Source organism: Coregonus clupeaformis, chromosome 21, assembly GCF_020615455.1.
Source record: "Coregonus clupeaformis isolate EN_2021a chromosome 21, ASM2061545v1, whole genome shotgun sequence".
Classification (NCBI taxonomy): domain Eukaryota; kingdom Metazoa; phylum Chordata; class Actinopteri; order Salmoniformes; family Salmonidae; genus Coregonus; species Coregonus clupeaformis.
In genome coordinates, this window is record NC_059212.1 from 51,468,091 (window position 1) to 51,492,832 (window position 24,742).

A 24,742-nucleotide genomic window follows, 5' to 3' on the forward strand; every position below is an offset into this window, starting at 1 on the left:
GCCAGCCAACGAGAGCGTACAGGTCACAATGGTGGGTAGTATATGGGGCTTTGGTGACAAAACGGATGGCACTGTGATAGACTACATCCAATTTGCTGAGTAGAGTGTTGGAAGCTATTTTGTAAATGACATCGCCGAAGTCAAGGATCGGTAGGATAGTCAGTTTTACGAGGGCATGTTTAGCAGCATGAGTGAAGGAGGCTTTGTTGCGAAATAGGAAGCTGATTCTAGATTTAACTTTGGATTGGAGATGCTTAATGTGAGTCTGGAAGGAGAGTTTACGGTCTAACCAGACACCTAGGTATTTGTAGTTGTCCACATATTCTAAGTCAGACCCGTCGAGAGTAGTGATTCTAGTCGGGCGGGCGGGTGCAAGCAGCGTTCGATTGAAGAGCATGCATTTAGATTTACTAGCGTTTAAGAGCAGTTGTAGGCCATGGAAGGAGTGTTGTATGGCATTGAAGCTCGTTTGGAGGTTTGTTAACACAGTGTCCAATGATGGGCCAGATGTATACAAAATGGTGTCGTCTGCATAGAGGTGGATCTGAGCGTCACCAGCAGCAAGAGCGACATCATTGATATACACAGAGAATAGAGTCGGCCCGAGAATTGAACCCTGTGGCACCCCCATAGAGACTGCCAGAGGTCCAGACAACAGGCCCTCCGATTTGACACATTGAACTCTATCTGAGAAGTAGTTGGTGAACCAGGCGAGGCAGTCATTTGAGAAACCAAGGCTATTTAGTCTGCCAATAAGAATGTGGTGATTGACAGAGTCAAAAGCCTTGGCCAGGTCGATGAAGACGGCTGCACAGTACTGTCTTTTATCAATCGCGGTTATTATATCGTTTAGGACCTTGAGCGTGGCTGAGGTGCACCCATGACAAGCTCGGAAACCAGATTGCATAGCGGAGAAGGTACGGTGGGATTCGAAATGGTCGGTGATCTGTTTGTTAACTTTCAAATACTTTCGAAAGGCAGGGCAGGATGGATATAGGTCTGTAACAGTTTGGATCTAGAGTGTCACCCCCTTTGAAGAGGGGGATGACCGCGGCAGCTTTCCAATCTCTGGGGATCTCAGACGATACAAATGTTGAAGATGTAAAAAATATTTGCTGATCTGTGGTGTGTAATGAGGAACAACCAGACGCTGCACTTGACACATTTATGAAATTGCTTATTCCAGTTACTAATAAGCATGCACCCATTAAGAAAATGACTCTTGATTGATGAGGAATTGAAAAATGTTATGGTTGCAGGGATGAGGCAAAAGGAATGGCAAATAAATCTGGCTGCACAGCCGATTGGCAAACGTATTGTAAATTGAGAAATCATGTGCCTAAACTGAACAAAAAGAAGAAGAAACTGTACTATGAAACAAAGATAAATGATATAAAGAATGATAGTAAAACGTTTTGGAGCACCTTAAATAAAATTCTGGGCAAAAAGGCAAACTCGGCTACATCATTCATTGAATCAGATGGCTCATTCATCACAAACCCCACTGATATTGCCTACTACTTTAATTATATTTTCATTGGCAAGATTAGCAAACTTAGGCAAGACATGCCAACAACAACTTCTGAACCTACACATCCATGCATAACTGACCAAATTATGAAAGACAATCATTGTCATTTTGAATTCCGTAAAGTGAGTGTGGAAGAGGTGAAAACATGATTGTTTTCTATCAACAATGACAAGCCACCTGGGTCTGACAACTTGGATGGAAAATGACTGAGGATGATAGTGGACAATATTGACACTCCTATTTGCAATCTCTTCAATCTAAGCCTACAGGAAAGTGTGTGCCCACAGGCCTGGAGGGAAGCAAAGGTCATTCCGCTACCCAAGAATAGCAAAGCACCTTTTACCGACCAATCAGCCTGTTACCAACTCTTAGTCAACTTTTGGAAAAATGTGTGTTTGACCAGATACAATGCTATTTCACAGTAAACAAATTAACAACAGATTTTCAGCACACTTATAGGGAAGGGCATTCAACATGTATGGCACTTACACAAATGACTGATGATTGACTGAGAGAAATTGATATTAAAAGATTGTGGGAGCTGTTTTGTTAGACTTCAGTATGGCTTTTGACATTATCGATCATAATCTGCTGCTGGAAAAGCAAATGTGTTATGGCTTTACATCCCCTGTTATACTGTGGATTGAGAATTACCTGTCTAACAAAACACAGAGGGTGTTCTTTAATGGAAGCCTCTCCAACATAATCCAGGTAGAGTCAGGCATTCCCCAAGGCAACTGTCTAGGCCTCTTACTTTTTTCAATCTTTACTAATGACCTGTCACTGGCTCTGAGTAAAGCATGTGTGTCAGAACAGGGCAGCACGGCTGGCCCTTAAATGTACAGTTGAAGTCGGAAGTTTACATACACTTAGGTTGGAATCATTAAAACTCATTTTTCAACCACTCCACAAATTTCTTGTTAACAAACTATAGTTTTGGCAAGTCGATTAGGACATCTACTTTGTGCATGACATAAGTAATTTTTCCAACAATTGTTTACAGACAGATTATTTCACTTATAATTCACTGTATCACAATTCCAGTGGGTCAGAAGTTTACATACACTAAGTTGACTGTGCCTTTAAACAACTTGGAAAATTCCAGAAAATGATGTCATGGCTTTTGAAGCTTCTGATAGGCTAATTGACATCATTTGAGTCAATTGGAGGTGTACCTGTGGATGTATTTCAAGGCCTACCTTCAAACTCAGTGCCTCTTTGCTTGACATCATGGGAAAATCATAAGAAATCAGCCAAGACCTCCGATTTTTTTATTTTGATCTCCACAAGTCTGGTTCATCCTTGGGAGCAATTTCCAAATGCCTGAAGGTACCACGTTCATCTGTACAAACAATAGTATGCAAGTATAAACACCATGGGACCACGCAGCCGTCATACCGCTCAGGAAGGAGACGCGTTCTGTCTCCTAGAGATGAACGTACTTTTGTGCGAAAAGTGCAAATCAATCCCAGAACAACAGCAAAGGACCTTGTGAAGATGCTGGAGGGAACAGGTACAAAATAATCTATATCCACAGTAAAACGAGTCCTATATCGACATAACCTGAAAGGCTGCTCAGCAAGGAAGAAGCCACTGCTCCAAAACCGCCATAAAAAAGCCAGACCGGTTTGCAACTGCACATGGTGACATAGATCGTAGTTTTTGGAGAAATGTCCTCTGGCCTGATGGAACAAAAATAGAACTGTTTGGCCATATTGACCATCGTTATGTTTGGAGGAAAAAGGGGGTTGCTTGCAAGCCGAAGAACACCATCCCAACCGGGAAACACGGGGGTGGCAGTGTCATGCAGTGGGGATTGCTTTGCTGCAGGAGGGACTGTTGCACTTCACAAAATAGATGACATTATGTGGAAGGAAAATTATGTGGCTATATTGAAGCAACATCTCAAGACATCAGTCAGGAAGTTAAAGCTTGGTCACAAATGGGTCTTCCAAATGGACAATGACCCCAAGCATACTTAAGGACAACAAAGCCAAGGTATTGGAGTGGCCATCACAAAGCCCTGACCTCAATCCTATAGAACAGTTGTGGGCAGAACTGAAAAAGCGTGCGCGAGTAAGGAGGCCTACAAACCTGACTCAGTTACACCAGCTCTGTCAGGAGGAATGGGCCAAAATTCACCCAACTTATTGTGGGAAGCTTGTGGAAGGCTACCCAAAATGTTTGACCGAAGTTAAACAATTTAAAGGCAATGCTACCAAATACTAATTGAGTGGGAATGTGATAAAATAAATAAAAGCTGAAAGAAATCATTCTCTCTACTATTATTCTGACATTTCACATTCTTAAAATAAAGTGGTGATCCTAACTGACCTAAAACAGGGAATTTGTATTAGGATTAAATGTCAGGAATTGTGAAAAACTGAGTTTAAATGTATTTGGCTAAGGTGCATGTAAACTTCCGACTTCAACTGTACATGGAGAGATAACATTAATAATATGCATGTCAATCTCTCTTGGTTTAAAGTAGAGGAGAGATTGACTTCATCACTACTTGTTTTTGTGAGAAGTATTGACATGTTGAATGCACAAGCTGTCTGTTTAAACTGCTAACACACAGCTCAGACACCCATGCATACCCCACAAGACATGCCTGTCTTCACAGTCCTGAAGTCCAGAACAGACTATGGGAGGCACACAGTACTACATAGAGCCATGACTACATACTAAATCTATTCCACATCAAGTAACCCATGCAAGCAGTAAAATCAGATTTAAAAAAACCAAATAAAAATACATCTTATGGAACAGTGGGGACTGTAAAGAGACACACACACACACACACACAGGCACAAACACACGCATACACACACACATGAAAACATACACATTATACACACACGTACACATGGGTTTTGTGTTGTAGACATGTGGTAGTAGAGTGGTGGCTGGCCTGAGGGCACACACTTAAGGTGTTGTGAAATCTGTTGTGAAATGTATTGTAATGTTTTTTAAGTTTATTTGTTTAACACTTTTTTGGTTACTACATGATTCCATATGTGTTATTTCATAGTTTTGATGTCTTCACTATTATTCTACAATGTAGAAAATAGTAAAAGTAAAGAAAAACACTGGAATTAGTAGGTTTGTCCAAACTTTGGACTGGTACTGTAACTGCCTTAATTTTGCTGGACCCCAGGAAGCGTAGCTGCTGCCTTGGCATCAGCTAATGGGGATTCTTAATAAATACAAATACAAACTATTTTTTAAGCTAAAATTAAATCAAATTGTATTTGTCACATGCGCTGAATACAACAGGTGTAGGTAGACCTTACAGTGGAATGCTTACTTACAAGCTCTTTCCCAAAGATGCAGAGTTAAATAAGAAAAAGAAAAAAGAACACATGACAAATAGACGCACAAGAATGAAGCTATACAAGGAGTATATAAAAGAGTACCAATACCTCCAACTCATCAATTAGTCATTTGCCAATTTCCTGTAAATTCCCATTCACATATCCAGTAATCAAACAGTGTTTTTTTAAATTTAATTTTAATTAAAACAGTCATATTTTACACTCATTTGTGTCATAGTTTATAATCATAGTATGGGAATTTGAGCGCGACACACTGGTACCCCACATTTCTTAAACATCTATATGAACTTTACTGCGCAACAACGTTGCTGCGTTTTCATTGGAGGAAGCGGCGATTGATACAGCTATCAGGTTGGCGGTGCGCAAGGTCTCCAACGCCAGTGGATTTGACAGGAGCCAACAGTTCAACACAACACCACATTCAGGAAACTATAAGTTATGTGTCGGACCTGTAACTTGTAGTAGAAGTTAGACATATCTACGTTGAGTTAAAACATACAACTGTTGAATAACGACAGTATTGATACATGTTTTGGTAAACGGCGATAATGTTGGTCCAGGCTGCGGGAGGATGATGAAGAAGAGACTGTGGCGAGTCATGTCAGTGTGCCTACTTGTGTTATTACTGTGTTGGTAAGTTTTAGCTATACGGTACTTTTCATTTTCATAACAAGGAAGGTGTTTTACCTCACTAGCTAACTATGTACGTTAGCCAAAACATGTTGGAAGAGATGCTACAATAACGAGAACTACGGCAAGCAAAACGTTAACTAGCTTGCTAGCCAGGTTAGCCTAACCTAACGTTAGCTAGCTAAGTTACTTGCTAACGTGGCTAAGAGTTAGATAGCGAACGTTAGCCAGCTAGCTAGCGTTAGCCAGCTGGTAGTAGCGTTGGCTAGCTCAGTGAAATGCAGCTTGTCTTTCAACAATTCATATTGTTATGCCTCAGCATGCCTCTCATTCCATCTCCATTGCCAGAAAGTGGAGTATAGGACCCTAATAGTAACTTAACTAGCTAAATAAACAATATCTCTATCATACTGAATAGGAGGTTAAAGAATGAATCGAGACAAAAGCCTGCACTGCACACTATTGCCGAGTTGTTGGACGGCCTGTATTGAGGTCTAATATGTTCTGTGAGTCACATAATACACTTCCCCTCAACTGACAGTCACGGATTTGACTCTACAGCTCTTGAAGGGATTACAGCCTACTTAGTCACTCAGCTAGCAGGCTCGCTGCTTTTAGGTCCTGACCCTTGACTGTAAATCCTTCATCACCACAGTTATGAGGGTCCATCCAGAGGTGATGAAGGATCTAGGATGGGCTTAATGGAGAGGAATGCACCTGGTTTACTGTAACGGCACACATGAACGCTACATTCATGCTCAGACAGAGATTCCAAAAGCCTGAAGACCTTTCGAGGAAAGTGAGTCCTTATGAACCAGTTGCTTCTTGGCCCTTAAACAAATTATGGAATGTGTAGCACTAGTCCGACTCAGCGAGATGATGATGATGCACAAAGTAAACACAATAGTGCAGGGATTGACATTAAGGTCTGAAAATCACTCGCCCATGGCATTGGGCAAGTCAGGATCAGGAGTATTTTTTGGTTGGCCGAAAATGATGATCACTTGCCCGAAAAGTTGGCTAGCTATTTACAACTACACACGGGACGAACTAGAAATACCAGACTACTGGAATTATTTGAATTTTGGTTATCTGTAAAAACAAATCGGCAATAAGGCAACACTTAATTTCCACAACAACTAAGAGTGTTGAAACTTCTCAGCTGTTTTGATCCCGTAGCTATCAAGTTGTAGCAGCGTGAAGTGCACATGCGCAGATACTCGGTTTGAGAGTAAAGTCTTGCATCCTGCTCATTTGCGGTGCTGCTCGTTGCAACGTCATCTCGCTTAGTCTACTTTTAAATATACCTGGCCTAGGCTTTAATTTTGGCCACGCAGTAGTGTAAACTCATGAATGAGCTAAGCATCTGAAAAGTACCTAGTTAGGTGCAATGTAATGTGTAAACCTCCCCCTGAACTTTGTACTGCTATGATATGACATATTGATGGCTATCTCCTTCCTCAGACTGCGGTGTTGGAGGCTACCCCTCCTTGATATTTTACTCAGGCATGAAGGAGTATAATTGACAGTTCCACCCCCGGATGCAAATGTAACTTTCTCAATGCCCTTTATCCTGAAGTGTGCACTTGTTCACTTCCCTTCAAGGATCCGAAAGAGGAATGTCCACTTCAGGATTAAAGATATAATCAGGCGGAGGGTGTGTTTATGCTCAGGGAAGAGTGCTCAGTCACAATCACACCTTGGGTGTATGACAGTAAATGAGTCATAGAATGTGCGAGTTAGGCTGCTACTCCCTTATCTTGTTACTCATAACTTAGCACTATAATTAGTATGTGTCGGTAGAGGGAATTGAGCCAAAATCTGCCATCTAGCACTGGTCCCTGTACTCACATGATCATATTACGTTGGCCTACATTTTATTCTTATTTATACTACCGGTAGTACTTCTAGGCTTGGGTGATATACCATTTATACCGTATACCAGGGTATTTCGAAATACCGACGGTATGATTTTCAATACCGTTTTTTGGGGGTGGGTGAGGGCTACGCCACTGCTTATAACTAACTATAAGTAAAAGCTGCAATATGTAACTTTTTTGGAGACCAAATTCACATAAAATTGTGACTTATAGATCTGTCATTCTCATTGAAAGCAAGTCTAAGAAGCTGTAGATCTGTTCTATGTGCACTATTTCTATGCTTCCCATTCTTTACTTTGGGTTTGTACGCCAGCTTCATACAGCTGAAAATACAAAATTTTTGGTTATAGAAAACATATTTCACAGAGGTTTAGATGGTACAATGTTTATCTACACTATACAGTATATATATACTGTATATGTAAAGCATTCCAGGTGAAGCTGGTTGAGAGAATGCCAAGAGTGTGCAAAGCTGTCATCAAGGCAAAGGGTGGCTACTTTGAAGAATCTCAAATGTAAAATACATTTTGATTTGTTTAACACTTTTTTGGTTACTACATGATTCATATGTGTTATTTCATAGTTTTGATGTCTTCACTATTATTCTACAATGTAGAAAATAGTAAAAATAAAGAAAATCCCTTGAATGAGTAGGTGTGTCCAAACTTTTGACTGGTACTGTATATAAACCAAAAAAGTGTTAAACAAATCAAAATATATTTTAGATTTTAGATTCTTCAAATAGCAACCCTTTGCCTTGATGACAGCTTTGCACACTCTTTGCAGTCTCTCAACCAGCTTCACCTGGAATGCTTTTCCAACAGTCTTGAAGGAGTTCCCACATATGCTGAGCACTTGTTGGCTGCTTTTCCTTCACTCTGCCGTCCGACCCATCCCAAACCATCTCAATTGGGTTGAGATCGGGGGATTGTGGAGGCCAGGTCATCTGATGCAGCACTCCATCACTCTCCTTCTTGGTAAAATCGCCCTTACACAGCCTGGAGGTGTGTTGGGTCATTAACCTGTTGAAAAACAAATGATAGTCCCATTAAGCCCAAACCAGATGGGATGGCGTATTGCTGCAGAATGCTGTGGTAGCCATGCTGGTTAAGTGTGCCTTGAATTCTAAATAAATCACAGACAGTGTCACCACCAAAGCACCCCCACACCATAACACCTCCTCCTCCATGCTTTACGGTGGGAACTACACATGCAGAGATCATCCGTTCACCCACACCGCGTCTCACAAAGACACGGCGGTTGGAACCAAAAATCTCCAATTTGGACTCCAGACCAAAGGACACATTTCCACCGGTCTAATGTCTATTGCTCGTGTTTCTTGGCCCAAGCAGGTCTCTTCTTCTTATTGGTGTCCTTTAGTAGTTGTTTCTTTGCAGCAATTCGACCATGAAGGCCTGATTCACACAGTCTCCTCTGAACAGTTGATGTTGAGATGTGTCTGTGACTTGAACTCTGTGAAGCATTTATTTGGGCTGCAATTTCTGAGGCTGGTAACTCTAATGAACGTATCCTAAGTCTGGGTATTCCATTCCTGTGGCGGTCCTCATGAGAGCCAGTTTCATCATAGTGATTGATGGTTTTTGCGACTGCACTTGAAGAAACTTTCAAAGTTCTTGAAATTTTCCGTATTGACTGTCCTTCATGTCTTAAAGTAATGATGAACTGTCATTTCTCTTTTCTTATTTGAGCTGTTCTTGCCATAATATGGACTTGGTCTTTTACCAAATAAGGTTATCTTCGGTATACCCCCCTACTTTGTCACAGCACAACTGATTGGCTCAAACGCATTAAGAAGGAAAGAAATTCCACAAATTAACTATTAAGAAGGCACACCTGTTAATTGAAATGTGTTATTTCATAGTTTATGTCTTCACTATTATTCTACAATGTAAAAAATAGTAAAAATGAAGAAAAACCCTTGAATGAGTAGGTGTGTCCAACCTTTTGACTGGTAGTGTATATCATTATTATTTGTTATAATTATAGCGCCCCTTGTGTGCACTTCCAATAATACCGTATACCCTGGTGTGGTACAGAAACGGTATGACGGTATGAAAATCTGGATACCGCCCAACCCTAAGTACTACTACTTATTCTAACTATGACTCATAATTAAAATTCCTCAGACTTGTAGGGATGTAGGCTAGGCTAATGGTTTTGATTACATTTGACTATATTTGGCAAGTAGGCCTACTTTTGCTTTACTGCCTAGTTTCTTTCAACTGCCTATTGTTAAAGTGGCCACACACTCTAATACATAATTTGTCGTCCAACGAAACCACCATGGCTCCTTAGGGGTTACATTAAGGCTGTTGGATCTGAATTAAACGTTAAATAAACACCCTACAGCTTACAGTATTTGTGTCTTACCAGACTCCAGTGGCCAAGCCTAGTAGACTACTTACCCTATAAACCTCACTACTAGACAATAGACTTGTTGTGAAGCACTTTGACACTGGAGCTTAACACAAGGACCTCTGTCCCCGGTAGGAATGTGACATTGTTGTGAGTGGAACTATTTAAAGTATTGTCATGGCTGACCGGCGATCTCTGTTGTTCCGTACCAAGATTAACAAGACCGCTGTGACATTGACTTGTCCATTTCCCTGACACACTGTCAGACTGTCAGCAGACAGTGGCATGCGGTTGTTATTTTCCCTGTGCAGCCACATGGCATAAGGTTTTGACTTTGACCTCCCGCCTCCAGCCTGGCCTGCCCCCCACTGTGATAAGATAGTGTGTCTCTCTCACAGTGTGTCAGCTACCTGGTCGTTCCCATATCGCCTCTCTCAGCTCTGAAACTGCTGGGCAGCAGCTCCCTCTGTTTGATTATGACTCATTCATTGATTATCTGAAATAGAGTTGTTTTCCTTTTGGTCAAGGCTTGTCCTTGTTGGAACGGTAAACATAGTGACACTAGGTTACAGGATATTGCCACACCTTAACAGCATTAGGGTACATTTCATCTCAATTCAGATAGTAAACTGAAATTCCACTTTTCCCATTGCTCTCACTCTCACTCTGCCAGCCCCTTGCCTAAATTAATAACACTGATGTCTTCTTCTATGTTATCTCAGGCACCCCACTAAATATGTTGGCTGCACAGAGCAGTCCCCAGAGGCTCAGACCCTGACTGTGCCTGCACAGGACAGCAGTCCGAAGGAAGATCCAGGCGACAGGTCCCATCACAAGGTACATCACCTGCTTCACCTGTTTGGACCATAAGTTTCTATGATGCCTTTTGTTACCGACCTAGTATAACATATCAACAACTCTCTTGTTGATATGAAACTTGTTTCTTTAATGTTGGATACGATAACTGTTTACTTCCTGTCCTGTACATCAGGATGTTGTTCAGTTAGAGGATGGCTGGGGGCCACAGTATGTCCAGCACCTATCTGAAGAGGAGGTGCTGCCAGATGGAGAGGAGGTGGACATACAGCAGCAGGGCCTAGCAGAGGAGGAGGGAGCGGGGACTCCAGGCACAGAGGTGGAGGACAAGGAGCATGTACAGGTATTTGTGTTTTGTTTATGTTTTTATTTGGATCCCCATTTAGCTGTTACAGTTGCGATCCACTCCTCCTGGGGTCCAAAAGGTACAGGTACTGCAGTGATGAATCATAAGAAGTAGACCTGAAGAACTACTCCACCCTGGCTTACTTACTGTATGTGAAGCGGATGTCTCTTTCTTTAGTTCATGAGCAAATTGAGACTTGGATACACGCCACTAGACTTATTGACCAAACCTATTTATATCTTTGTATCATAAAAGGTTGTACAACACATACGGCACAGGCATGTGGGTGGTTGTCGTGGGCCATCAATATTAAGTTCTGTGTTTTACTGATAGTGCAGTGATAATGTTTTCCAGACGTTGGACCTGGACGATCCTGAGAAGGAGCCAGAGACAGCAGAACCAGAGGCCGAGCCAGAGACAGCAGAACCAGAGGCAGAGCCAGACGCTGAGCAGCCACCTCCAGAGGCCGTTGTCACCCAAGAGCAGCAGCCAACCCCCACCTCTGATCTATTCCCTCCATCCTCTGCCATTGCCCTCAACCCTGTCACTGAAGAGCCCTCCATGACCCATGGCTCATCCTCTAGTGTACCAGAGGATACTGTGTCTGATGTCCCTGTATCGGACTTCAGCGATACTGATCTGGCCACAGACGACTGTGAAGCTGGAGAAACCAACCCCTTTGATGAATCCTGGACCTGCGTGAGTAGCGAGTCCAAGATCCAGGACCAGAGTACCAGGTATTGTGACGCGGAAGGAACATGGACGTTTTTGCCTGTTGTAAACAAGCTAGCTTGCTAACGTCATGTAGAATATTTAAGTCTTGTGAAAGCAAAAAGTATTTTGTAGAATTCTCACAAACGGTCCAGGAAACCGAACCAGGGAGTTGAATTTCATATGTGAAAACTCCCTAACCTTACCTGAGGCCTGAACTTGTGTTAGCTCCCAGAGAGCTAATGGCTTTAGCACAACAGGCTAACAGAGTCAAGTGGCGCACAGGAGGCTCCGGTTCGAACCCAGTTGTTTTACCTAGTGTTTGAATGTAGGCTCTCTTTTTCTATTGTCTCCCTCTGTAGTCTTCCTGTTGTCCTGGAGAAACTTAACAATGCTCTAGGAAAGGGCACCAAGACCGACATAGACCACCCTCAGGTCCAGGCAGGTCAGGCCTCAGCGGGACTGGCTCAGGGGGCCAACACCTCCCACATGCTCAAAGAACTGGTAGAGATACACCAACATTTGTTGCACAGCAATACTGTTTTCTGATACTGATAGTCCCAAAAGTGCAAACTCCAAGCTTAGTCAAGCCCACCTCAAATGCTTGAGTATTTTACGATTAAAGTAGGTATTTGAACCAGGTCTGATGTACTGTTGACTGCTGTTGGTAGAGCTCACACATCGCCAAGGAGAAGGATCCCAATGTGGCAACTAAGGATGCGGAGGACATCCCCACCTTTGACGAGTGGAAGAAGAAAATTATGGAGGTGGAAAAAGAGAAGAGTAAGATAGATGGTGTTCCTGGCCTGTCTCAGTTACTCACTCACTCATTCACTCACTCACTCACTCGTTTTGATTTAAAACGGTATTTCTCTTCATAGCTTTGGCCACTCACATCTCCACCAATGGCGGCTCCCACACTGTAAAAAAGGCGCAGAAGAACTTCAACAACTATGCCTCGGTGGAGTGTGGGGCCAAGATCCTGGGTTCTAACCTAGAGGCTAAGGTATCTATTTCAAACTGTCACCCTCCAAACCCATCTATATATTCAGTTGAAACTACTGATTTTAATAGCTAGTTTTGCATATTTTGATGGAAGGATCTTGTTTTCTTTCAGAGCACTTCAGCCATATTAATGGAAAGCATGGATCATTACATGTTAAATCCCTGCAGCAACAAGATCTGGTGAGTGTGTGTGTGTGTGCGCGCATGTTTGGAGATCCCTCTCTCTTGCCCCTTCTCTCTCTCTCTCTCTCGCCCTCACCCTTTCTCTCTCTCTCGCCCTCTCGCCCCTTCTCTCGCCCTCTCGCCCCTTCTCTCTCTCTCGCCCCTTTTATCTCTTGCCCTCTTGCCCCTTCTCTCTCTCTCTTGCCCCTTCTCTCTCTCTCTCGCCCCTTCTCTCTCTCTCTCTCTCTCTCGCCCCTTCTCTCTCTCGCCCCTTCTCTCTCTCGACCCTTCTCTCTCTCGCCCCTTCTCTCTCTCTCACCCCTTCTCTCTCACTCTTGCCCCTTATCTCTCTCTCTCTCTCTCTCTCTCTCTCTCGCTCTCTCACCCCTTCTCTCTCTCTCTCGCCCCTTCTCTCTGTCTCTCGCCCTCGTCTCTCTCTCTCGCCCCTTCTCTCTCTCTCTCTCTCTCGCCCCGTCTCTCTCTCTCTCGCCCCTTCTCTCTCTCGCCCCTTCTCTTTCTCGCCCGCCCTTCTCCCTCTCGCCCCTTCTCCCTCTCCCCTTCTCTCTCTCGCCCCTTCTCTCTCTCTCTCGCCCCTTCTCTCCCTCTCTCGCCCTCTCGCCCCTCTCTCGCCCTCTCGCCCCTTCTCCCTCTCTCGCCCGCCCCTTCTCCCTCTCTCTCTCTCGCCCGCCCCTTCTCCCTCTCTCTCGCCTGCCCCTTCTCCCTCTCTCTCTCGCCTGCCCCTTCTCCCTCTCTCTCTCGCCTGCCCCTTCTCCCTCTCTCTCTCGCCCGCCCCTTCTCCCTCTCTCGCCCGCCCCTTCTCTCTATCGCCCCCTCTCTCTCTCTCCCTCTCGCCCCTTCTCTCTCGCCCTCTCGCCCCTTTTCTCTCTCTCGCCCCTTCTCTCTCTCTCCCGCCCTCTCGCCCCTTCTCTCTCTCTCTCGCCCTCTCGCCCCTTCTCTCTCTCTCTCTCCCCTTCTCTCTCTCGCCCCTTCTCTCTCTCACCTCTCTCTCTCTCTCCCTCTCTCTCTCTCTCTCTCTCTCTCTCTCTCTCTCTCTCTCTCTCTCTCTCTCTCTCTCTCTCTCTCTCTCTCTTTCTCTCTCAGGTTCATCATCGAGCTGTGTGATCCCATCCAGGTGAAGCAGTTGGACATCGCTAACTTTGAGCTCTTCTCTTCCACACCCAAAGACTTCCTGGTCTCCATCAGTGACAGGTTTGATTTTTAGCCATAGACCTGGGGCATATTCATTAAGGCACGCATGGAAAATGTTTTAAACCATTTAGAAACTGAAACGAAAATGAGTGCTGTTATTGTCCAGATAGTCTCTCCCTGTTTCAGTCAGTTTTCTTATTTTTGGTGCCAAATGAACACAACCCCAATGGGAATATCTCGTTTTGATATCTTTCAAACTGTCATTTGATGCTGAACATCATACATGTTACTAAAACAGTCAGTACTACTGCACTAATAAGGATTGATCAATAGGTTGAATGTTGTTGGATGATGCTCCCTCAGGTACCCGACCAACAAGTGGGTGAAGTTGGGCACGTTTCATGCTCGGGACGAGCGCACTGTTCAGAGTTTCCCTCTGGACGAGCATCTGTATGCCAAATATGTCAAGGTGTGTATGGCATCCTCCTGCTCCTTCTGTTATCTACCCCCTCCTTTACTCCCATTCTATTCATCCAGGTCTCTCTTGGGAAAGAGGTATTCTGACAAATAAAATCAAGACTAGAGTATCCCCCGCTTTACTCTGTTATGGCCCTCTCCTTAACCAGTGGGTCATACTCAAATCCTGCTGGGCTGTGTGTGTTTTTGTGCTGGTCCTCTTCTAGAGTAATGTTTCACAAATGTACAAAACATTTTAGTCTTTATCATCTTTAAACTGATGCTTCTGTACCTCTTCTCTGAGGAGCGGAGCAGGAACCAGCATTCATCCATTTGTCCTATTTTAAATGCATGTATGCTTCTTGTAATTACTTGTTTCTCTTCCTTTGTTTCTCCTGCTTCAGATGTTCACCAAGTACATAAAGGTTAGCCTATTTCTCTCTTAGAGGTGGTTGGTCTGTGGAGGAGCATGTAGAGGGTTGGAGGGAAGGGAAGGGCTTTGGTGTTACGATGCTAACAGTAGGAGAAGCTTGCTAACTGATCAGCACTAGCTTACACAGAATCCTTCTATCTAGACAAAGCCACTGAACATATCTCTGTAATCATTTATCATTCATCTAGTCATGTCAGTCATGAGAATACCATGTCATTTTGACTGTAGAGATTTTGACTGTAGAGAAGCCCATTCTTTAAAGCGCAACTTCTCTGATAGAAAACGGCCTATGTGGCATCGATATTAGTCAGACACATTTATTTTAGTGTCAAAGTTGACTACAAAGTGTAAATAGGATACATTTTGTTCATAAAGTCAGTCTCGTCCAAAACTGTATTTTGTAAGTGAGTTCGTCATGACTTGAGGGTTGGGTTTTGAGTTCAACAACGCTCACTTGCCTTTTTCTTGAGTTATCTTACATTCATTCAGACTATTTTCAGGAAGTAATACTGGCTTTGTTCCTATGGTGTCTCATGGGGGACAAACTGCCACGTCGAACCATATCCCGAAGACTGAAATCTTGATTTTTATTAATGAGCAACAGAGAAACACATGCGGAATCGGTGCATTCAGTCGCTCTTTAAGTGTGTAGGGCAAGGCGGTTCATCACAGCTTCAGAGTGTTCTATACAGTGCATTCGGAAAGTATTCAGACCCCTTGACGTTTTCCACATTTTGTTACATTACAACCTTATTCTAAAATTGATTAAATTGTCGTCCCCCCCCTCATCAATCTACACACAATACCCCATAATGACAAAGCAAAAAAATAATAATCTGATATCACATTTACATAAGTATTCAGACCCTTTACTCAGTACTTCACCATAGGGATGGTGCCAGGTTTCCTCCAGACATGACGCTTGTCATTCAGGCCAATGAGTTCAATCTTGGTTTCATCAGACCAGAGAGTCTTGTTTCTCATGGTCTAAGAGTCATTTTGGTGCCTTTTGGCAAACTCCAAGTGGGCTGTTATGTGTCTTTTACTGAGGAGTGGCTTCTGTCTGGCCACTCTACCATAAAGGCCTGAGTGGTGGAGTGCTGCAGAGATGGTTGTCCTTCTGGAAGGTTCTCCCATCTCCACAGAGGAACTCTGGAGCTCTGTCAGAGTGACCATCGAGTTCTTGGTCACCTCCCTGACCAAGGCCCTTCTTCCCGATTGCTCAGTTTGGCCGGGAGGCCAGCTCTAGGAAGTGTCTTGGTGGTTCCAAACTTCTTCATTTAAGAATGATGGAGGCCACTGTGTTCTTGGGGACCTTCAATGCTGCAGAAATTTTTTGGTACCCTTTCCCAGATCTGTGCCTTGACACAATCCTGTCTCGGAGCTCTACGGACAATTCCTTCGACCTCATGGCTTGGTTTTTGCTCTGACATGCACTGTCAACTGTGGGACCTTATATAGACAGGTGTGTGCCTTTCCAAATCATGCCCAATCAATTGAATTTACCACAAGTGGACTCCAATCAAGTTGTAGAAACATCTCAAGGATGATCAATGGAAACAGGATGCACCTGAGCTCAATTTTGAGTCTCATAGCAAAGGGTCTGAATACTTATGTAAATAAGGTATCTGTTTTTTATTTTTAATATATTTGCTAAAATTTCTAAAAACCTGTTTTCGCTTTGTCATTATGGGGTATTGTATGTAAATTGAATAAGGCTGTAACTTAACAAAATGTGGAAAAAGGGAAGGGGTCTGAATACTCTCCGAAAGCACTGTATATCTGTAATAGCTTGTCGCTGACCAGCCAGACAGTCATCAATGTTAACAACAACTAACTTCTTCAATTAGACTATTTGTCAATAACAATTTAACCACCGGCCAAATCATACTGTAGCTTTGCAAAATGTTAATATTGCAACATGATTATTATCGTTGAGAGTGTAGAACAGTCCCACCATGCACTGATGCCTGTCTCATGGATGTAAATGATGTCTGTGTTTCATCACAGGTGGAGCTGGTCTCTCACCATGGATCCGAACACTTCTGCCCTCTCAGTCTCATAAGGTAGGCAATGAATGGAAAAAGACTGAGTTAATAGAATTTTTACAGTCATTGAGAAAAAAACACAGATAATCAGAAGATAACGTTGAGCTTTTTAATCATCAATTTACCGAATCCACAGGTATTTGAAGTCATATTTGCCAATCGATAACCAGCAAGTAGATGTAGATAGTGGGGCGATGTTATATAATAGTGTACGAGTGGTGATACGTTTACCCCATGTCGCCCCTCATGAACCAGTTGGTGAGGGTGAGCTGAGGGGACTCTTGCATCTGGAGCTGCTAGTATTCTCTCTCTCTCTCTTTCTCTCTCTCTCTCTCTCACGCCACAAAAATAAGCTGCCTTGTGTCGGGGGCACTGGGAGGCACCTCTGGCAGTCAGAGTTTGCAGAACATTTTGTCTTCAAAAAGTAAAGCTAGCCACTCGCTTAACATGCATTTTCTCCTACAGAGGCATTAATGGTTATAAAACAAAAAGACAGCTACAACATAATGTACCAAAGCCAACTACTACGGTCCATATGGGCTCAAATACGAATTAATTTGTAGTATTTGCTCAATTCCAGTTTGACGTTAGATTGCTTAACATTAAGGAGTTTAAGGATATCTTAGCTATCATTCGACCTACCTGGTATGTTATTATGGACTCCTGGTGTATCTCTGTCTGCCCTCAGGTGACTGCTAGACAGTATAACAGGTCTTCCTTTCTGTTGAAGGGTTTTTGGAACGAGTATGGTGGAGGAGTATGAGGAGATCGCTGACCCCCTGGACAGACCAGACGACCAGGATGATGACCTCGGTGAGAGGAGAGCTCCTATTCTTCTATAGTAGCTGAAATACTTGTCAATATTTCTCTCAACCATCACGGTCATAAGCATATACATTTAATTTCTCTGGTCATAGATATCCGACAGTGAATGCATGATAAGATAAGACTCATTCATCAATATACATTAACATGTTGTTACAAGTACACAGCAACATTTTCACCTTATGAGGAGACTAGATGCAATATAGTGTGAACATGCAAAGTCCTGAAGTACTATTATACAGGTTAATGTCATTTGTACCTCTCACCTTTGAACTGTTTGGATATTGTTCCTGATGAGTGTCATGTTATCTCTGCTGTGTGTGTGTGACCTTCAGATTATCCTCCTGGATACGTTCCTGCAGAGGATAAGGCTTCAAATGACCTCATAGGATCAGCCAAGGGTGAGTTACACACATACAGCCAAAAAAATATCCCATTACACCAGTCTCACAAATATGGTTTCATCCTGCGTATAAGTGTATTTGAGACTCACAGGGTTCGCACCCCTCTTAGTATTGAAAAAATGTGATCTGTCATACCTGCGTCTGTAAACCCTTTGTGATGCCTATGTGGGGAGGGATTCAGTGACTGGTATAAGTATTCACTCATGGGCTGTCTTGTTCCAGATGTCATTCTGAACATGGTGAACAACATTAAAGTCAACGTGCTGGGGGGAGGACCAGGGGAAGGGAACTTCTCAGGCCAGACAGTGAACCTGACTATCATTACACCATCTGACCCTGACACCACCACCACCCTCAGCCCAGTGTAAGTACCAGCCAACCAGTCACCTTTTCTCCTAGTCTTTAACTTGATATAGATCTACAATAATGTCAGACATCTTTTCATTTAAACTGATGAAGTGTTGTTTATTTTTTTAAGTCTGACAGCAATGGCATTTACTAGAGTATATTAGAAGTCAGTTAAATGGGATAGCTTGTGATTCCTATTATAATATATTACATTTCTGTCAGGGCCTGCAGGTTACCGTGCTTGAATGTGCATAATTGGTCTTCTTTTGTAGCTGTAGGAGCTTAACTCTCTGCTGTCTCTCTGCTGTCTCTCTGCTGTCTCTCTCTGTCTCTCTGCTGTCTCTCTCTGTCTCTCTGCTGTCTCTCTGCTGTCTCTGTCCCTCTCTGTCTCTCTGCTGTCTCTCTGCTGTCTCTCTCTGTCTCTCTGCTGTCTCTCTGCTGTCTCTCTGCTGTATCTCTCTCTGTCTCTCTGCTGTCTCTCTCTGTCTCTCTCTCTCCCTCTCTGTCTCTCTCTGTCTCTCTTCTGTCTCTCTGCTGTCTCTCTGCTGTCTCTCTCTGTCTCTGCTGTCTCTCTGCTGTCTCTCTCTGGCTATATTCTGTCTCTCTGCTGTCTCTCTGCTGTCTCTGTTATCTCTCTGCTTTCTCTCCGCTGTCTCTCTGCTGTCTCTCTGCTGTCTATCTCTCTCTGTCTCTCTGTCTCCCTGTCTCCCTGTCTCTCTGTCTCTCTGTCTCTCTGTCTCTCTGTCTCTCTGTCTCTCTGTCTCTCTGTCTCCCTGTTTCTCTGTCTCTCTGTTCTCAGGCCTGACACTGTAGAGGTGCAGCAGCCTAAAGTAACAGAGGTCCCTGATGTCACTACCACAGAAGCCCCTACTCCAGACACCCCTGCCACAGAGGAACCCAAACCAGAAGTCCCTACTCCAGACACCCCTGCCACAGAGGAACCCAAACCAGAAGCCCCTACTCCAGACACCCCTGCCACAGAGGAACCCAAACCAGAAGCCCCTACTCCAGACACCCCTGCCACAGAGGAACCCAAACCAGAGCATATATCTGAAGAGGAGCAGGTAGTCACTCCTATAAAGGAGGAGGTCCAGTCTATAGTCACCATGCTGGAAGAGGATGGGAGGGAGAGAGAGGAGCACCATTGCCCTGGCCATCGACAGCAAGAAAGCCTTGACTACTGTGGCCTGTCTTCCTCCTCCTCTTGCTCCTGCTCAGCCTCCCTCCAGGAGTACCTCCTCCACCAGTGTTCCGTTCAGAGGAACTACACCAGCCAGGAGAGGGTGCCAGAGGCTACACCAGCTCCAGTCACCCCCACCACCCCGTCACAGATGCCCATCTCCCCCACGGCCACCCAGACCCCCCAGCAGCCCCACACTCAGGGGGAACAGCCCCAGGAGAGAGAGACCAGCTCTGCCCCGGGAGAGAGGAGAGCCAGGCCCACTGACACCCCACCACACTTTCCATGGGTTGAGACTGAGGCAGTGGGACAGGTAGAGCCCAGTATGGAGCTGCCCCACCTAGAGCCCAGCCAGACCTCCACCCTGCCCAGACCCAGCTCCACCGACACCTCCAGCTCTGCCACCAGACCCACCACTCCCGTGGAGCCTCCACACCAGGCCTCCTCCAAAGACCTGCCCGGGCAGAAGCACCCCGTCACTGGGGCAGAGAAGAGCCAGGAGGTGCAGCAGGAGGAGAACAGGCAGCCTGCTCCCACTGTCGCCACCACCACCTCCAGCTCCAGTGGCCTAGTGGAGCAGAGCTGGGGAACCCCTGTCGAGGAGAGGCACTGTCCGGAGGTTCAGCCTGCAGAACAAGACAACATCCAGGTCATTCACCAACCACACGTGGCTGATCCACTCCCCCCTCCCCTCCCCACTACCTCCACCCCCACAGAGCAGCAGCAGCCTCCGGGATCCCCTCCTAAACCAGCGGGTGCTGGCGGCGGCAACACTACTCCTGAGGAGCCCAACTCTGTCCCTGTCGTGGTCATAACGGAGCCCCCCTCACATGGCCAGGGCCAGGCCGTCGCCACGGAAACCAAGGGGGAGGCGGAGCTTGTGGAGGACATCCTTTTCACCTCGTCGCCCAATGGCAACAGGCAGCAGCTGCCTCGCCCCACCTCTCCTTCCCCTTTAGACTTCTACGCAGAGCTCCACAACACCACGGACCAGGGGAATGGGAACGCGAACCCGATGCACGGCTCCACCAGTCAGAAGGAGTCTGTGTTCATGAGGCTCAACAACCGTATCAAGGCCCTGGAGATGAACATGTCGCTGAGCGGACGCTACCTAGAGCAACTCAGCCAGAGGTACGGGGGCCTCAGGGATTCATGGATGGCCATTGGCCGATTATTGAGCACCATCCAGCTGGTTTTATTAACTGTCAAATGTCAGACATATTGGAACTAGAGTTAGTCAATTCAAGTTTTAGATGGTGATACTGATACTTTGTCTGTTTTGTTGAAGGTACCGAAGGCAGATGGAAGAGATGCAGAGGGCTTTCAACCAAACCATCATCAAACTGCAGAACACATCCAGGATAGCAGAGGAGCAGGTGGGGAGTGGAGGGTGACATACAGTGTGTTTGTGTAGAATGTTACATACTGCGTAGTCTATCTTAAGATGGAGTCTCAGGCGGGTTTCGCACAGTTTTGGCCTTTTAAGTAATGAGGATGCCAAGGCTGTCATCTAATCACTCACAATTGAAGGGAAGCTGTGATTGGCAATGTATGGGAATGTGGCTTGTGAGAGTTTGTGATTGGCCAGCTCAAAAGTTTCCCATCTCCCTATAGGACCAGAGACAGACGGAGTCCATCCAGTCGTTGCAGGGCCAGCTGGAGGACATCACACAGCTGGTGCTCAACCTGTCCATCAGAGTCAGCCAGCTGCAGAGCCAGGTAGATACTACATCATTTCAACCCTATTGAATACAGCAGGTTTGGGGTCAATTACATTTCAGCTCAGTCAGTGTGGTAAGTAAACTAAAGTCCTATTCCTCATTGCTTTTCAACGAGGAAGTTTGCCACCTGAATTGACATGGAATTGAACCCAACCCTGGAATGCAGCAGTAAAATGTATAAAATATTTATTTAAACCCCTTTCCAGTCACACCACATGGCTGCAGTGTGCTAACTTGGCCCTGTCTATGTTGTAGGTGTCGGACAGGCAGAGCTACCTCCTGCTGTGCCTGGTGTTGTGTTTGTTCCTGGGCCTGCTGCTGTGTGCCCAGCACTGTCGCATGTCTGCCATGGAGCCTCCCTCCACAGACCCAGAGCCTCCTATACCCAAGAGCTACAGCTACTGCAGCCCAGAGAGGTAACTACACACATCCTCTCCTTCTGCCCCACTAGGGGGAACACAAGTGGTTGTGCTTATGTACTGTTTATGAATGGGTTATGCATGGGTTATGAATGTGTTATGAAGTCCTTATATAGGTACCCTTCAATTGGTGTTACCACATCTCATTCAAGGGATACCACACACTCACCTGCACAATATTGTTGACATACATGAAGTGTCATCAGGATTCTGTGTTTAAAGTAACTGTCCAGTGTTTCCAGATTTGTGTGAAATATGACTTATAATGAATTACAATATGAGTGAAATAGTTTTCCTTCCCAAAATGGTTTAATTAAGTATGTTAAAAAGCAGCTTTTCTGTGTGGAATGGTGTGGGCATATACTGGTCATTAAAAATATTAATGCGAGTAGACCTCTGATTGGCCAGCTCATCATCCTCTGAGGAAATAGCAAGCATTTTTTGTGTTTTTTTCTCTCCAATTGATGCCTTGGCCACATAGGAGTATAGGATGAGTCAACAACATTATTTGGGTATGAGTTAACAATATTTTCACTGGACAGTTACTTTAAGTCGGAGTCTAATTCATCCCGTCTCCTCCACTCAGGCTTTTCTCTGAATATGAAGACATGAGCTTGAAGAGACGAGCCTCATATCCTCTCCTGCACTCTGATTCCTTTCAGTTACCCACTACTGAAGGCAAGTTTACTTATGACTATGTCTGTGTATGTGTGTGTGGAGGAGTGTGTACGTCCTTCTGATTCCTCATTCTAAGGTTTAGGTTTGTGGTAGCCCATTCATAGATGCTATCTACCTTTAGCGGCTGTCTATTCATGAAGGTATCTTCTGGCTGGGGGAGTTTTGTTAAGAGCCGTGACCCGCGGTCTGAACATTAACACGCATCGCTTGCGGTACGATTTTGGAAACATAAGGAACGCATCTTTCATATCAGCGAAAGAACTGGGTTAGGGTTCCACACGGCCATATTTCCATGTTACAGTGCTTGTTTACGGAAGACAGAGGCGACCACCTGTGCTCATTAGCTATCTAGCATGCTCGAACACCTGTGTGTTGGGATTGTAGTTCACATGGTCCCACCGGTAAGCGGTGCTTATAGCTGAGAACCCTTGGGATAAGGCAGAATGCCTTGTTAATGCCTTGGGTTCTCCAGAGCAAGGTTTGTGGTTGCTGTTGGAATGGTTGCCTATAAATATAACTTGTCTTTGGGTCTTGTTTGTTTTGCTGATTGATAATATTGTTTCACAAATAGTTTTTAAAATTTATTTTGCTTACTATTTTCTCCTTGTGCTCGCAGGTCCAGAGTCACTGCAAACTGTTGAACCAATGAATTTTCCCCCAGCTAATAAAAAGGTATGGATGGAACAGTGTCCCTATCTCAAGGAAATTCTCAACTCTCTCTCACATACTCAGAGTATAACTGTATCATGAACATGATCTCTCCTCATCGCCAACCTCAACAAGTAAAATCTCTCTCCTCAACCCTTCCACCCTCTGTCCCCAACCCTTCTCCCTCTGCAGAAGAACCGCAGTAAGATGAAGACCGTGGAGCCCCTGAAGTGCACCGCTTTCTGTGCTCCTTTGCTTGCTAACGGCCGCGCCCCTCGTGGCACCATGGACCCTACACCCTGCACGGGGCATCTCAGCCACCCTGCCTTCAGGGACCCCCCCTTTGAGGGCAGCTCAGAGGGCTCCTCCCAGTCAGACGAGCCCTCTTTCTGTGGCCTCGCTGCTACCTCCTGCACGCGCCTCTGTGACGGTCTGCCCCCGCCCAGGAGCAGGGCAGCGAAGCGGGCATTCAAGCGGCGCAGCTCCAAGCCTGGGTGCGGGGTGGTGGATCTCCTGCAGACCCCGCGGAGAGACGGGAGCGAAGCTACACCCACCATCCTCACCCTGCAGGATCACATCGGGGGGGGAAGGAGCTAGCTGCAGGGAGGCTAGGAGTGACGGCGCTCTGAGGTCCTGTCTGACCCAAATTGCTCCAGCAAACAGACTCTGGAACACTCATTCTCTGAAAGGAGGGTTGTTGTTATCCCTGTATACTTAGGAGGCTTTAAGCTAGGACACAAATTAGACAATCCCTCTTCTTCCACCTCCTAACCGGTATGTTATGTTCTATTCATGTTCTCTGTCAGGCTCTTTTGTTATGAGGTTAATAGTGGCAACCTTAAAAGATAAGTAAACTTTATTTTTAACCAAATCTGTATTTTGGATGTAAATGGCATGTTCTAGAATAAAACATGAACAAAAGCTCTAAAAACACCTAAATACATATTTTAGAAACACAACTTGTGAAATTGTCTTTCCGAATTTTATCTGTAACGTTATATATTTGCTTTTGTGCGACTCAAGCAGTTTCCCCTATCCATCTGTGCTTCTTCTCCGTGTAGCCCGAGCATGGGCTACACAGAGAAGTATCGCTTGAGTCGCACAATATGTAATATAACGTTGCGAATAAAGTTTGGAGTGACAAAATGTCATGTGTACAACATCTAAAGACCTGCATCACTATACTGAGAGCGTTGCCATTTCTAAAAGGAAGTATTTGGGTGATTTTTGAGCTTTTGTTTAACTTTATCCACACCCTGGCACTGCACAACGAGCAGGAGGAAGTCTATCGCTGGTTGGGGTAAGTTTATCAAAAACAAGTGAAATCGCAAAAAAGTCTGGGCACTTCTATAATATGCCATTACATCCAAAATACAGATTTGGTAAAAAATATTGTAACTTCTCCTTTAAAAGGTGCACTATGTAACAATCAAACCTGCAAATAGCAAAAAAGTCTGGGCACTTCTATAATACGCCATTACATCCAAAATACAGATTTGGTTAAAAATATTGTAACTTCTCCTTTAAAAGGTGCACTATGTAACAATCAAACCTGCAAATAGCCGAGTGGCGCAGCGGTCTAAGGCACTGCATCTCAGTGCTTGAGGCGTCACTACAGACCCCCTGGTTCGATTCCAG

General features: G+C 44.8%; 1 protein-coding gene across 2 annotated transcripts; it reads left to right on the forward strand.

Moving 5' to 3' along the window:
- The first annotated feature begins 5,218 nt into the window (after positions 1-5,218).
- On the forward strand, positions 5,219-24,742 carry LOC121535569 (SUN domain-containing ossification factor). Of its 2 annotated transcripts, XM_041842771.2 has the most exons (22): positions 5,219-5,502; positions 10,478-10,592; positions 10,747-10,914; positions 11,272-11,654; positions 11,991-12,132; positions 12,300-12,411; positions 12,510-12,634; positions 12,746-12,813; positions 13,897-14,004; positions 14,308-14,413; positions 14,805-14,825; positions 16,844-16,899; positions 17,612-17,694; positions 18,042-18,107; positions 18,333-18,474; positions 19,258-20,769; positions 20,927-21,014; positions 21,253-21,357; positions 21,615-21,775; positions 22,365-22,456; positions 23,073-23,128; positions 23,297-24,742. In XM_041842771.2, exons 1-22 carry the CDS (start codon positions 5,441-5,443, stop codon positions 23,699-23,701), a joined length of 4,176 nt encoding a protein of 1,391 aa, XP_041698705.2. In that variant the 5' UTR covers positions 5,219-5,440; the 3' UTR covers positions 23,702-24,742. The 2 variants fall into 2 exon arrangements, with proteins under 2 accessions (XP_041698705.2, XP_041698706.2); XM_041842772.2 differs by lacking the exon at positions 14,805-14,825.

Excerpts from the sequence above, each read along its gene's own strand:
- LOC121535569 (XM_041842771.2), top strand. The coding sequence starts at position 5,441 with ATGATGAAGAAGAGACTGTGGCGAGTCATGTCAGTGTGCCTACTTGTG. Across the intron at positions 12,133-12,299 it reads CCCACATGCTCAAAGAACTG|AGCTCACACATCGCCAAGGA; the intron begins GTAGAGATACAC and ends TGCTGTTGGTAG. Across the intron at positions 14,826-16,843 it reads TGTTCACCAAGTACATAAAG|GTGGAGCTGGTCTCTCACCA; the intron begins GTTAGCCTATTT and ends GTTTCATCACAG.